The sequence below is a fragment of the Battus philenor genome, unplaced genomic scaffold (assembly GCF_028537555.1).
Source record: "Battus philenor isolate CCGP_79_NKW_IND1 unplaced genomic scaffold, ilBatPhil1.0.hap1 SCAF_20, whole genome shotgun sequence".
Classification (NCBI taxonomy): Eukaryota; Metazoa; Arthropoda; class Insecta; order Lepidoptera; family Papilionidae; genus Battus; species Battus philenor.
Genome location: NW_027181683.1, coordinates 12,611,509 through 12,626,564, shown reverse-complemented (window position 1 = coordinate 12,626,564; position 15,056 = coordinate 12,611,509). Strand labels below are relative to the sequence as shown.

Sequence of the window (15,056 nt, the reverse complement as noted above, 5' to 3'; positions counted from 1 at the left end):
ACTCATCTATTACGTAAAATCGCTAATATAACTCACGGGTAAGAGAGGGTATAATAAAAATAGCACATGTGATCGGTCACGTGACGTTCAGTGGTAGTGGGGGAGGAGGTGGCATATAAATAACAAGCGGCAACGGACTGAGCTCACTCTGTGGTTAGCACTAATCGGTGTAACATTACTCCTGAAGATACCCCGTGGAGGGGTGGTAATTGTGTAATTCGCATTGTTTGCCGCATACGCATTTATCAGCGGGCGGTGCACTTTATTGCACGACTACCACTGCATGTGCGGAAGTGGCTAAATATTGGTCCTTTTCTTACTTAGGATGGACTTCCGCAAAATAGCGCCTGATTCCATTGAATATAAAAAATATGCCAACTAATTATACAGATATAATAAAGAGAAGTTAAAAGGGTGACAATCCTATATAATTAATGCATAAAGTGTGAGTTGAATAAGATAAGAGTATACTGAGAATCAAACCCGCGACCTATGATCTTAGTCCAGTCTGAATTCTATAAACGGTAGACTAATTTACTATTTCTATTGTTGTAGTTATAATGATGTACATATATACATGTTTGTATAAACATGTTAACAATCCGCTACTTAACCTTCTAACTCCATACTACAGTTGTCTGAAAGAAATTGCCTCGTGTAATAAGATCGCCCGTACTTTTTATTAACTATTATGTAACTATATATATATATATATATATATATATATATATATATATATATATATTAGTATACTTGACATGTAATTAGTAAAATAAAAATAAGAGATTTAACGTCTTTGACATTAATTAAAAAAAAAGTTAATTCTATTAACTGACCTGTAAGAGAGTATAGGACTGTCGTCGCTGTCCCTACTCGAGTACAACAGCTCATCTTCCTCCCAGTCTTTTGGAGCGCCATCTCCACCAGCCATGTATTGCCGCTGCAACAACATACAGGATGATTGATTATAGGTATAGAAGCTTTGTATGACTCATTTGCTATTAATTATTTTATGCTTACCTATCAAAAAATCAATGGTTTCAAAAATATTATAGCGTGAAAAAGCGTTTTAAAAATATTCTCTACAGATTTTACACTGCCAGAAAATCTTGTTGCATTCCAATAGTTTCAAGAGTGATCACTTTATAAATGGTGATTGAAAATGAATGTACTTGTTAAAACTTATAGTTTTCAAAATATACGTTCATTCATTCATTCAAGGTATGAACATTAATATCCTATCATTTACAATTAATAAACTCTTTAGAATAACCATAATTTTTTCTAAAAATTAATATTCATGTTTAGAGATAAAAATATAAAGATATACACATTGTTAGGCCACAACAATAAACATATTCTTATGAACATTGATAGGTATAGAAGAAATCATTTTTGGTATGCGTATGACATCATAATATAGACATGCCCGTGTCTCTGATATTTAACAAAAACTATGAACGTAGTATCCTCAAATTCTTTTGCGAATCCTTTCCGCAGATACACAAAAATGACAGGACAAGAGTTCTTCTCTTTCAGCAGCTTCACTTTAACAGTTTGACTGGCACGCGGCGCAAAAGCATTGTCGTATTGTCTCCAAAACCGCGGCGCAGTTTCAGTGTGTCTCTGTCTCTCCTATGTCACCTCTCCTCTATTCAACACCCATATCATGTTTTATTTCTTACCACACCACTGCTTTACACCAACATAAATGAAAATCTTACGAAAAGAATTATAAAAATTGACTACTAGTTTTCTATTTGACACTGTTTATCGATGTATATTCCTCTATACTAGTTCGTTGAAATATTAAAAAAAAACTAATCCATGTACAAACTATTTCTAATGAGCATATTTAATTAAATACCAAATCTAGAATTATCAACTCTATTTAAAAAAAAAGATAACCTCCAAAAATTGCCACGGTTTAACGGCAGGAGATTCATCGGAGTATTGTATCTCGTCTTCTTGTATCTTGTGCGTCATAGATTGCTTCTTATGCTGGTGAGGAAGATTCTTTCTATTAAAAATTATATAACATAACTAACATTGGAGAAATGATTTTTTTTTATGGACCTCGTTTTTGTAGATCTCTTTTTGACCCCTACATGTAGAATAGGATCCTGGTGTACAAGCCTAAATGATTTTTTCAATTTTGATTCTTCGTTCGTGCTTTATATTTTCTTTTGTTCATCATCTTTCGTTCTTCACATCTGCCATTCTTTTCATTCTTTGCATTTCGTTCAGACTTCCTCTTACAACCCAATCAAGTATTCCCAAGATGATGACTAATTTAGTCGGTGATAGGAACTGTATTAGTAAATCGTGTATCGTGATAAAGACACGTATTTATAAATAATTGTCCCACACCCGCCGCGCTAACTTAATATAAGCTACCTCAAATTTTCCCACAGGTGGAGTGTCCTAAAGCTCTTAGCTGATGTCTAATTAAGAAAAGGAATATTTCTACCAAATTTCAAGTACCTACGCCTTATGGTTTCAGAGATATTGTGATGAGTCAGTACACAGTTGAAGCTTATCTATGTTTCATCATCGTCCTTTCGTTGTAACAGATGATGCCGTAAAGTATTGACGAAGATATATTGTTTCTAGAAGGTCAAAAGCCTCAGTTTTAAGGAAAACAAAGCGTAAATTTATCCAATCTTATCAAAAACGTACTTTAGTTTGAAGACAGATAAATATTGTAAACAAACTGTGATAAAACGAAATAGAAATTGTGATATATAAATGTATAACAGTAAAGAATAAACTAAAATAAAGAAAGAATAAAATAAAAAAAATATATAAATGTATAACAGTAAAGTAATATAACAGTAAAATAATGGATACAAAATAAAATGGAAAAAAAAGGACTGTATTCTGGAGGGAAGGCGAAGGAAGAGAGGCGATGTAAACAAGGTAACAAGGTATGAAAAGGAATGAACAGAATGAGAAGGAACAACATAGAAATGAATGGAAAATGAATGCAAATGCTTACAAATGTTAGGGGAGCACATGAGGTCAAAAACGGAGACCATAAGAAACGTGCATGGGTTATCACTAACAATATTCCAGCAGTAGGATGTCCATTTCTGAACATAGACTTCTCTATCATCAAACGAATGACGATTTTGAATAAATGATTTCTTTCAGCGAAAGGTGCTGTTGTGCACCCACAAGAACCTGATGAATGTGTCGTATGTCCTAAAGGAGTTGCTCTAGGGTATATTTTCGTCCAAGGAGGTGGTGCACTCTCTGAGTAGGCGACCTAACTCTTAGGAGAATATCCCGACACAGAGAAACACCCTGTACCTGACTCGCACACCCAAGCCGATAAACAAATTCTTATTAGCAAAGCCTACATAAGCGCAGGTTTGAGGACCCTCATCATCCACGAGCTCATGGGTTTGTTCTTCCTCGAATAATAGACACCCTTGGGTTGTATAAGTGTCCATATGGTAGTAACAATATCACGTCACACGAACTCGCGCGTGTATCACACGGACGAGACTCAAGATGCGATCGCAAGATTCATCAATTTGAATACGGCAACCGCACAGATACTGGCGCACAACCTGATGATGCCAATATGGAGTAGAGATGAGGAAGTGGTCGTACTAAACGTAATACACCTATCCCCCGATTTACACAGTAGATACGTTCCTGAGTAAAACGTGTAAATCGAAAATTAAAAATTTTCAACTCAAAACCGTGTAAATCGAAAAACTCGCAGAAAATGCATGATTTTGCTATTTATTTAACAGTTGTGATTTTTTTTTTCAATAATTTTAGGTGTACATAGAAATAAAAATAAAATGCATTGACAAGTTAAAATATTTAATATATTACGGAAAAACTGTCTTTTTATCTAATTACAATATACATTAAACAGAAGAATAAAAATTAAATTACATTCTTTTTTTTGGAATCGAAGATCGAATTCACTTTCATCACTCCCAGTTATTTGTGCCGATTCGATGTTTGAAGTAGAAATATTTACATTAAGAGAGATGGTAATAAAATCAGGTTATTAAAATAAAATAAAAAAACTTATTTGGAAAACCGTGTAAAAGCGAAAACGTGTAAAACGAGTACCGTGTAAATCGGGGGATAGGTGTACTGAACATTGTTAGGTTGTTCTAAACAAACAATACACATGATTTAAGATTTAAGTTAGGAAGTATTTTAAGATGGTTAGTACACAGACATGTAAATCTGAAATATCGGATGCTAATGTCTTTGCAATAAAGAGAAAAAGTATCAACCTATATATGCAGTTACCAGCATATAAAACTTGAAAATGTTCGTATTTCTCGGATGCATTCTTGTTATAATGCAACAACATGTACATCGTCAAAGCAGATGCCGTCATCGTGCACTGAAGTGAAAAACCATCGACACTATCTTGGACAGCATCCAACACAGTGTTCTCTGCACGGCATGTACTTTGTTCTCTCAGAGTTATTACGAGGTTGTATATCGCTTACATCAGAGGTGACCAAACTGCGGTTTTTTGTAGGATTACTAGTGGCTATCGATAATAAATTTTAATAGAGACGTCAAATTGTTTTTTTTTATTATGTCGCCATCTTAACCTCTGCCACCAACTGTCAGTCTATTTATCTTAGGTACAATTTGTCATATTTTTTGTTTACTTATTAATCTTATAATTAATTACTCATTATAACAATTATTATATTTATATTAAATGCCTATTTATTATAATTTTTTAATTCTTTTTTTTGACAATTTTTTTACTCGTTTAAATTTAACATTACTTGGACGTTATTTATTTTCTTTACGTTTATCTGGCGAGCTGCCGTTCTTTATCAGCTTCAAAATAGCTGATCCCGCAAAAGTTGTTTCGTCATGTATGTTATTTCAAGGAAACATTAAAAAACAAATAAAAAATAGATTTGATCGCAGAGGGATGAACATTTAGGGTTATATGTATTTATGTATGCTTTCTTATGGATTCAGGCGTTATTTTGCGGAAGTTCATCCTTTGAAAAAGACCAATGTATAGCAATTTCCGCTATGCAGCAGTAGTCGTGCAATAAAGTGCACCACAATGCGCGTACGGCAAACAATGCGAATTACACAACTACACGGACAACAAACATCCAAAAACTAAGTGGTCGGAACTTCGCTGCTATATCGAACCAGAAATAAGATCTGTAGAATAACCAGGTCTGCACGTAGCTTGAGGAATTGCTCGTCAAGTAGCGGTGGAGGGAGGACCACGAGTCGATGAACGCCTACTGCAAGGCAGAGGTCTCCAAAGGATCATCAGGATGGTCAATCCTGCGCTGCCGGCATCAAGCGAATTCTCGCGCAACTATGTTGGCAGTCCACCTAGTGGTAGCGCACTTGTGGTCGCCACTTGAGAACGACTTCCATGTTGCCAACTGCATCTTCAAACAGTTAAGCTACGCCAGTGACCTCGGTTACTCTGGGCATCTTACTTCCGATTCGATCTCGTTGCGCGCTGCAAAGATCCGAGCGCCCTACCCACGTGCGTCCACCGGTGGTCTCCCAGCCGTGGTCTACCAATTACATTGTAATATATTGTAATAGGACAGTTAAAGTTGAACAATATGTAATTAATAGGAATAAAACATAAAATATTATAAGTCTTATTAGACATTTAATCTTATTAAGATAGATTTATTGAAATTAAAATAAAAAATGTAAAATTGATGTACATGAGAAAAATAAATAAACTAAATAAAGCTGTGATACTGCAATAGAAAATACAACTGAAGTGTTTGAGGATGGATGAAAGGAATGGAATGATTGAGAAAGGAAGATGGAATTATGGAATGATAGAAGGAAGAAAAAAAATTGTGAACTATGGAAGACGAGGACGAAAATAAAAAAATCATGTGAATAAATAGTTAAGAAATAAAAAAGCCTGTTCCCAACAAAATAGGGGTGGAAGGAGAGGAAAAAAAAAGAAAAAAAAATAGGACAGTTAATAAATATTTGTAAGTGAAATTTCAATAAATTTTGTTCATCACATTGTTTAATACATATCAGGTTGTCTTTGCATAGAAGCTTCATTGATATTCTATGAACGCTCCGGTAACATATTGAATAATTACTTGTCCAAACGTATGACTAACTGTTTGATTTATTATTACTACTCATCAACTATTCGTCAATTGGTACGTGTTTGTACGGGACAATATATTATATGACGTCGGTGAGCATAAAGTCATATAAGTCAAATATATATATATATACTAGCTGATCCCGCAAACGTTGCTTTGCAAAAAAAATAAAGTTTTTAATTAACAAATTAAAAATAAGGGTTGATCGTAGAGGGGTGAAAATTTAGGTTTGTATGTATTTTTGTATGCTGTATCATAAAAAAATTAAAACAAAAATTTTTGTATAAAATATAAAATAAAAATTTTTGGGGTGGACCACCCTTATCACTTAGGGGTATGGAAAATAGATAGCAGCCGATTCTCAGACCTACTGAATACGCATATAAAATTTGGTAAATATCGGTCGAGCCGTTTCGGAGGAGTACGGTACCTAACATTGTGACATGGAAATTTTATATATTAGATATACACATATATATATATAAATATATATATATATATATGCTGTAAAAGGTCTAATGTATAGTTTGCTGTCAATTAATGTATGGTACATACTATCCGAAAATAATGTAATGATAATATAAACAATAACAAAAGGAATTTTCAAAATTCTAAATACGCTAACAGGGTCAGGGTCTATTGTTGGGGTCAAGACATGTAATATACGTGTATATATAGATATACATATATACATATATACATATATATATATATATATATATATACATACATAAATGTATGTATATTTATATATACTTTATTATATTGTCTTTAATACTGTCTACTAGTTCGTACTGCTTGAAGCTATTGGCTTGTCGCGGTCCAACAGAAAAAATAATAATGTTATATTATTCATTTACCACTTTATACAGGAAGATTGGAGATAAAAATAAAAGCTTTCAAGATTTTGCTGACAAATACACATTCACATCTATTAATATATTAGTCGTATTAAAAACAATTATGACAGGAATCATTTAAAAAACCGTGTGGATTGATCACTCAAAACACATCACAAATGCAATTTTCAGTTTTCGCGTGTTCCAAGTGGCATGGTGCAAAAGAGGCCATGCTTAAGAACTCTAACCTCTAACTCTAAGATAACGAAGCTCGAAGGTTCTCGAAGGAGTCTATCACGGGTCGCTAAATACTACTAAAGTGTTAGCGTCTTATTAAAAGACGTTTGTAACACTTTATCAATTTATTTAACACACGAACAAATTTTTATTAGCGCTTGAGTGCGAGCAAAAAGGACGTGCATTCGTCGTGGAACTCTGGGGCGCACTGTGCTCTGCGACCGAGTGAAAGCGGGCAATAGAACAAAGGCGCAAAAGAAACAAAAGTAACAAAAGGTCTGCGCCCGCGTCACCGGTGCGTGCATGTGCCCGCTGCACTAATTCGGCACACTAAGTTCGCCCGTCGGCTACGCTCGCCCACAAAATCTTACACCTATTATTCCTTCAGACATCACATCGGTGTATATGCGACTCCCACACTACTATCTCATCCAATTTGAACACCGCCCAACTCTTGGATCACTTTGGCTGATACGCCATAGAGTAACAAGACTCTATCTTCAAAAAGTTAAATACTTAATAGTTCTGATGATACGCATATATATTATATATTCCACAAGATATCTTAGATATATTAACCCTTTCCTTACCGCAGTCCGTTCCGCCGAATTGACGCTACTAAACCGGACATCTGCGCCGCGAAGTGTGCACATTGCATGGCGGTAGGCTGATGTTCGAATTTTCTCATTTTTACACATTTAAACACTTTACTGGTATATTAATTAAAAATAGAAGTTGGAATAATTCTTAGTAATTTATTTGGCTGTGATCTTAAAACAGGGATCTACACATAAGCGCACATTACAAGGTGGATGCCGTCTAACTCCAGCGCTGGTTCACACGGGTCGTCCAATGGACGCCGGCTAGATCCGGCGCAAGCAACGAAAGGGTTAAACAAATCTTAACATATAATAATTTTCAGTTGATCTAAACACGTGAAACTTCGACACATTTACGTGGTATTATATACACCTATCCCCCGATTTACACGGTAGATACGTTCCTGAGAAAACGTGTAAATCGAAAATTAAAAATTTTCTATTCAAAACCGTGTAAATCGAAAAGCTTGCAAAAAATGCATAATTTTGCTATTTAACAGTTGCGATTTTTTTCAACGCTTTTAGGTATACACAGAAATAAAAATAAAATGCATTGACTAGTTAATATATTTAATATATTACGGAAACACTGTTTTTTTTTTCGGTTATTAAAACAAAAAAAAAAACTTATTTGGAAAACAGTGTAAAAGTAAAAACGTGTAAAACAAGTACCGTGTAAATCGGGGGAAAGGTGTATACACATGAAAAATTGTTAATTTTCATTTGAAAACAGCAATTGTTTAGTTTCTAGTTTTAAATTTCAAGGGTCCCCCACTATCTTCCATGTCATCGCAGTAACCCCTTAGCACACGATGAGTAAAAAAAAATATCTAAATTAAAACTAGAATTATAACACAGATAACGAAGAAAATATACTTTACTTACAAAACTAAATTACATTGAATACTACATTGTTCATTTTTATATGCATTATTAAATAATTATAAACTCCAACAATTTTATGACACACAATCACTAGCGGTCGTGAATGACATTTTTATTAACACTTGTGTTTATATCTCTGATATGCAGATCACGCAAGCTATAATGTTTGATATAAACTATAAAACATTGCATAATTACAAATAATAACTTAGATATCTCATACTGTATACAGAGTGATTGTAAATAATGGTAAAATCTTAACACGTACGGAACGTGCAATTTTTAAATATTTATTCCATTCAGGCCGCGTGGTGTGTATTCGACCAACGATTTAACCCTTAACAGCCTGATTTACGAAAGTGATTTCTTTAATATTACTGTGTTTTTGCTTGAGGGTCTAGATGAAGGAAAAATAGTTTTTTTTTTTAATTTCGTTGGAAAGAATATTACACAACAGTAAAATTCGTACAGCCAACCTATAAAAAAAACTAATAGTAATGTAAACATTCGGTTTAAAAGATTGGTATCAAAATTGAAACTCTAGATTATTAAGGGTTAAAAATTAAAAGTCGTTTAAGACGTATGCTTTACACTTTTTTAAATACAAAATTATAATTAGCGAGAAAAAGTTATAAATTTTAATATGTATTACGTACGCGCATACGTGATGTGAAGTTATCTATATTCAAATTTTAAAAATGTGGAATTATTTAAAAAACAAAGTGCGCGCGTAAGCGCGAGTGTGTTTCTAGCATCTTTGAGTCTTCTGTTCTGCTCTCTTTCCAAGTCAAGAAGTCTGGGATGAAACAGAGAAAGATAGATAGGCAAAGGTACAAAAAAACCATTTTAAAAGTTAATGCCTTTTATTGTCCAAGGCGTGTTTTGAACTGAAGGCTTTTTCTCAGATGTCTTCTTCATTTCTTAAGGCTGTCCGTCTTGAAACGCTTCGGCGAAATCTAAGACAAGCTCAATACTCTTCATTCTATTATTATTCTAGAAGAATGAATGAATTTCCTTCTAATTCTAAGAATGTGGAATTTCTTAATGCCAACGGTGTTTGCCACCGGAAGTGTCTTTCTAACATGAACTTTTTTTTCGTTCTACCCTCTTTTCAAGCCAGGAATGGGAGCAGCAACGTCAAGCTATGTTAACAAATACTTTTTAAGTCCATGGCTTGTATTGTCCAAGACTTGGTAGCTTACGATGGACATTATAAGACTCAAATTCACCCAGAGAGCGATGGAGAGAGTCAGATATGAGGAGAATGGCAGAAGAACTAGGGTCTCATGTAGCTCGAAAAATTTCTCGTCTCAGAAAATAATAATCGAAGGTCTTGAAGCGTTGGCAAAAGTGCGTTTTATTGAACGGTGATTACTTTAAAGGCGATGAAATTGATTTAAAAGAATAAATAAATAATTTACATTTTACAACAAATTCGCTATATTTTCTGATCACAGTATTAAGTGATTATGAAATAAATGACTGCAGTCTTAAAGGTTATTGTTGCATGACGGCTCACTCGCGCACATTCGCATTAAAGGTTGCGCAGCGCATTGAGACAGGCAGGCCAGTCAAGCGCATCCGAAACACTTTCCATTATTTAAGTAACCTCATACATATAGCCCGACTTATATTTTCGGTACAGTCAGAAACGATAGTCTAGTTCAATGATTCCCAAAGTGGTCTATATCGACCCCTAGGGGGCTATGACAACATGCAAGGGGTCTACGTCAGCGAAAAAAATTTGGGCGTCCATGAAATGAAAATGGGGGTCCACGATAGTGGACCTCAACACATACACTAATAGTACCTATTTACTTACATCATACTATCTTATAATATCAAAACATTTACATTATTCATAAAAGTATCTATGAAGTAAAAAATGTATTACATATGTTTATAAAATTGTGTAAGTTGTAGGATGTTGGTATTCGCTTTGTAGTCGCAATAAATTTTGAACATACACTAAATTTCACTACAGTTAGAATTTTACAGGAAATCAATATCAGGTAAGTAGGGGGTCTACCCAACACGGAAAAACATGGCAAGGGGTCTACGACACAAAAAAGTTTAGGGAACTCTGGTCTAGTCTAACCTTTGGTTAAAGAAATTAATTTTCAACTCAGTTTTACTTGCAAGTTTGTACTTGATATGTAAACTGCTCTAATGCATACTATTACTCCACTGCTATACGTAGGATTCCTAGTCTTAACCCTTTCATTACCTGCCGGAGTTAGACGGCATCCACTGGACACGCCGTGTGTACCAGCGGCGCATTTACGTGGCATGTATTTGCCGTCCTATACTCAAAAACAATTCTCTGAAAGTATAGTATGTACTTGGAAACTAAAATTTAAAATATAAGAAAGTACCACCGTAATAATAATTTGTGCACTTTGTTGCACGACTACCGCTGCATGTGCGGAAGTGGCTAAATATTGGTCCTTTTCTTACTTGGAATAAAAGTTAAAATGTAAGAAAACTGTAAATAAAATATAAATAAATGTAAGCAATAATAATATGTACATAAATTGAATACTGTAAAATAAAATAAAAATCAAAATTGTAAAAACTAAGTAATGAGGTCATGTATGACAGGCATCTGAAAAGAGGAAAAATGAAATGAAAGGGTAAGACAGATGAAATGTATGGAAGAATTGCGCGAAAATTAAAATATCAAGTGAAGAAATTATTAAAAGAAATAAAAGTCCCTAACCCAAGAATAAGTTTGGGGAAAACGAGGAATAGCGGGGACCATAAAAACACTCCGGTTTTAAAAATTACGGATCCTGTGACCACTTCTTCATGCCTGCTCCTTTTCACAACCCATTTAAATGTACGAGATTATGATTCGGTCCAATAATATAGAACTTATAACATTCCTACATGCGCTGAGGTTTTGTAAGGATTCCTACGCAAATAACAAGTCTCATGTATTTGTAGTGTTTCATTTCTTGTCAACATATCTATTCTTGTCCAAATATATCAAATTCATTACTACCCACGTTGGATTATTTATGATTTTCATTTGTAAAAAAAAAGTTTCAAAACGCACATTCCCTTTAGTAAAAAATTAATTAAATAAAGTTGTATGAAAAGAGAAATGTTTTGTTTTTAAATGGTTTTATTTAATTCGACCCGTACGGAATTTGTTTATTTATTTGGGTCAAAATTAGATATTGAAATTTAAGCACCTTCCCTTTGTCAGATTGATCTGAAATTTGGTACACGTATTTAATTTGAATGACAATACAATATAATAAAATCAATAACATTATAAATCTAAGGTGGCCGCCGATACAAAATGGCGGATTACATATTTTTCCTTAACCCCCTCAATATGAGTATCAAATGAAAGGACTGCACTAGTAAAACACGATGATTATGTCAAAATTTAAAATTCAAGATGGACGTTGTTCCAATATGGGGGACTAGGTACATATTTTTCCACAACCACCACAATATATGTATCAAAAAACCGTTAAACTAAAAAGTTTTTAAATGTATTTATTTCTGACTACCATGCATTTTTTTATATTTGTCACCTAAATAAAACCTTTCCCGTGGCTTCATCATTTCAGCTGTAGTACATCCATTAATTGATATATGCCTATCCATAAATTTCCTCCTGAAGGCTTGCCCTTCAGGACGTGCTTTAGGAAATTTATCCAGTATATATATCCTGGATCCGCCATATCCTGCGCACACTGCACTAGACCTCTCCCAAAAATATTCCTTCATGTTGACCTGAGCAATCTCGCACCCCGCATCAGGCATCCCAGGACATTGACTATGACATAGATCCTGGTGAGGCGTCTACCTATGCCGCGTCTACTGGCTCCTCCAGGTATCTTTATAAAAATATTAAAAATAATTTGTCTGAGCTGCCATTCTGGAGTATTTATCAACAAATTTGCCGATTTATTTTTAATTACAATTCCGTGTCGTATACCACGCGACATTGAAATGTTTTTTTTTTTTAATAATCCTTTAGGTTCTTTGCTTTTGACGCGGCTAACACGCAATTAAACAATTTTAGCGGTAGTATAAAGTATTATGTTTTAATTGATTCAAAGTCGATATTAAACTTCTTGTAATTGTAATAAAATGTCGTCCGCCATTTCTGAAGTACTGCAGAATAACAATAAATCTGGTAATTAGATTTAGAAAAGGGCCACTGTACACTGGTACACTGTACCTACACGGGTACATTCCCCCTTCGTGTGTCTTCATTGTAACTGGAGTACGATCACTCAGCGCATATTTTTAGTACACGGACCTCCTGTTTCCGACCGAATTTCGAAAAAACCTCTACAAAGCAATCGGCTAGCATAACTTCAAACAACAAATTGTAATGCCTATTCTCTTTTGGCCTGACGGATTTCTCGTCCAAAAAGGTAGATCCAACAGGATATCAATAAAATATGTATATTATACATTGTATATTGAATAACGAACTTAAAAATTTTATTTTGTAGATATAATGTTCGTTTCACAGGTGTTTATAAATTTAAATTGGCGATAAAAATACGGCGTTTTTAGGCTAGCAGCACCGGGTCGATAACACGTGACAATACGAATAGAGACGGCGAATTAAAAATAATTTACATCGAGTTAACTAATGTGACTGATATAAATAGTTTTAATGGCCTTATTTTGCAAATGACAATTAAATATTTAAACCTGTAGTAATGTAACTTCCTTTCATGTGTTGTGAAATAAAATATGGCGAACGATCGTTAATTTCAAACAATCCTTTATTTATTAAACGGTTTTATTTAGTTCGACCCGTACGGAATTAATTTGGATCAAAATTAGAAATTGAAATTTAAGCACCTTCCCGTTGTCAGATTGATCTGAAATTTGGTACACACATTTAATTTAGATGACAATACAATATAATAAAATTAAGATCTAAATCTAAGATAAATCTAAGATGACCGCCGATACAAAATGTCGGGTTACGTATTTTTCCTTAACCCCCTCAATATGGGTATCAAATGAAAGGGCTACATTAGTAAAACACGATGATTATGTCAAAATTTAAATTTCAAGATGGACGCCGTTCCAATATGGCGGACTAGGTACATATTTTTCCACAACCACCACAATATGGGTATCAAACAATCGTTTAACTTAAAAGTTTTTTAGGTGTATTTATATTTTCCATATAAATCTAACACTTATTAATTGAAATCGAGGTCAATAATTACGTGCATTGTTTCAGAGAGGATAATGGTCTGTCGTGATCGAGCGAAATTAACGCAAGGCTATGTGAACTGGACCGTTTTATATTATTTTACATTGAATCATATTATATACTTAGCTTCTAAAATCGTCCAGTTGCACCACTAGTATGGGAGGCATGGCAAGTACAATACCCGGCGATAAATACTGCACATCGACCTTTGGAAAGAGACAATCGGCTAATTTCGGCTTCGTAGAGCATTATTTCTGTCGCACGACTGACAAAACGACACATAGGTAGTGTTGGACAGAGATAATGCTCTACGAAGCCGAAATTAGTCGATCGTCTCTTTCCAATGGTCGATGTGCAATACTTATCGCTGCGTACTGTAATTTTGTTGGCGTTCCAAAACAAATCTAAATTTACAATTCATTAGCAGAGATCTTCACATTTTTTTTAAGTGTTCAGGACCACCTGATGAACACCTGATTTATAGTGATACGTCAAGATAAGCATGCTAAAACATTTCAATTCGATACAAACCGAAATCAAATTCTAATTAACGATATTGAACATCATAGCACAGATCCCCCACATCTCTGGAGGTGTTAACTCCAAGGGACTAAAAATATGGGGGAGTTTGAAGTGACATTGCCACTGGCGCCGAGGTTCTGGAGACGACACCACGGACCGTCAACAGCGTATCACAACTGAAGACTTTGATAAGGAAATCAAAAGGTGATGACTGCTTCCACCAGGTCTTATTGTAAATTTTCGGTGATGATCTTCAGCAGTGAACGTCCTATGGACATGTGGTGCAACAATTCCGTATCATGCAAAAATAATATTTTTGAAGGCATACCATCTCCAAGAAACGACGACTGGACAACGTTTAAGGAGTATATATAGACTTCCTTTGCTAATAAACATATAGCTTTAGGAGATATAAGTTTGACCTCCTTAGGTTTTAGGTCCATATTACACCTTCCCATCCCCTAAGTAACATATATAATTTTTATATCAAAACAAAAGAGTTACTCTCTTAACCACTTCGGTACTGGCGTCGAGTATACTCGACAGCCAAAGGTGAATGCGCACAGCCGGCTCTAACTGCCGCGACATTGAGCCCTTCTTGGTCATTAACTCACCTGTGATGAGAGTGTTTTACATTACAAGCTGATACAGATACACA

General features: G+C 34.5%; 1 protein-coding gene across 3 annotated transcripts in view; it reads right to left on the bottom strand.

Annotated features, from left to right (window-relative positions):
- Positions 1–15,056, bottom strand: part of LOC137922700 (uncharacterized) — a 35,929-nt gene that overhangs the window by 13,085 nt on the left and 7,788 nt on the right. For all 3 annotated transcript variants that reach the window (XM_068765729.1, XM_068765727.1, XM_068765728.1), the window contains exon 2: positions 837–940. In XM_068765729.1, coding sequence (XP_068621830.1) covers positions 837–931 — 95 coding nt within the window. In that variant the 5' untranslated portion in view covers positions 932–940. The remainder of the gene's footprint in view (positions 1–836; positions 941–15,056) is intronic.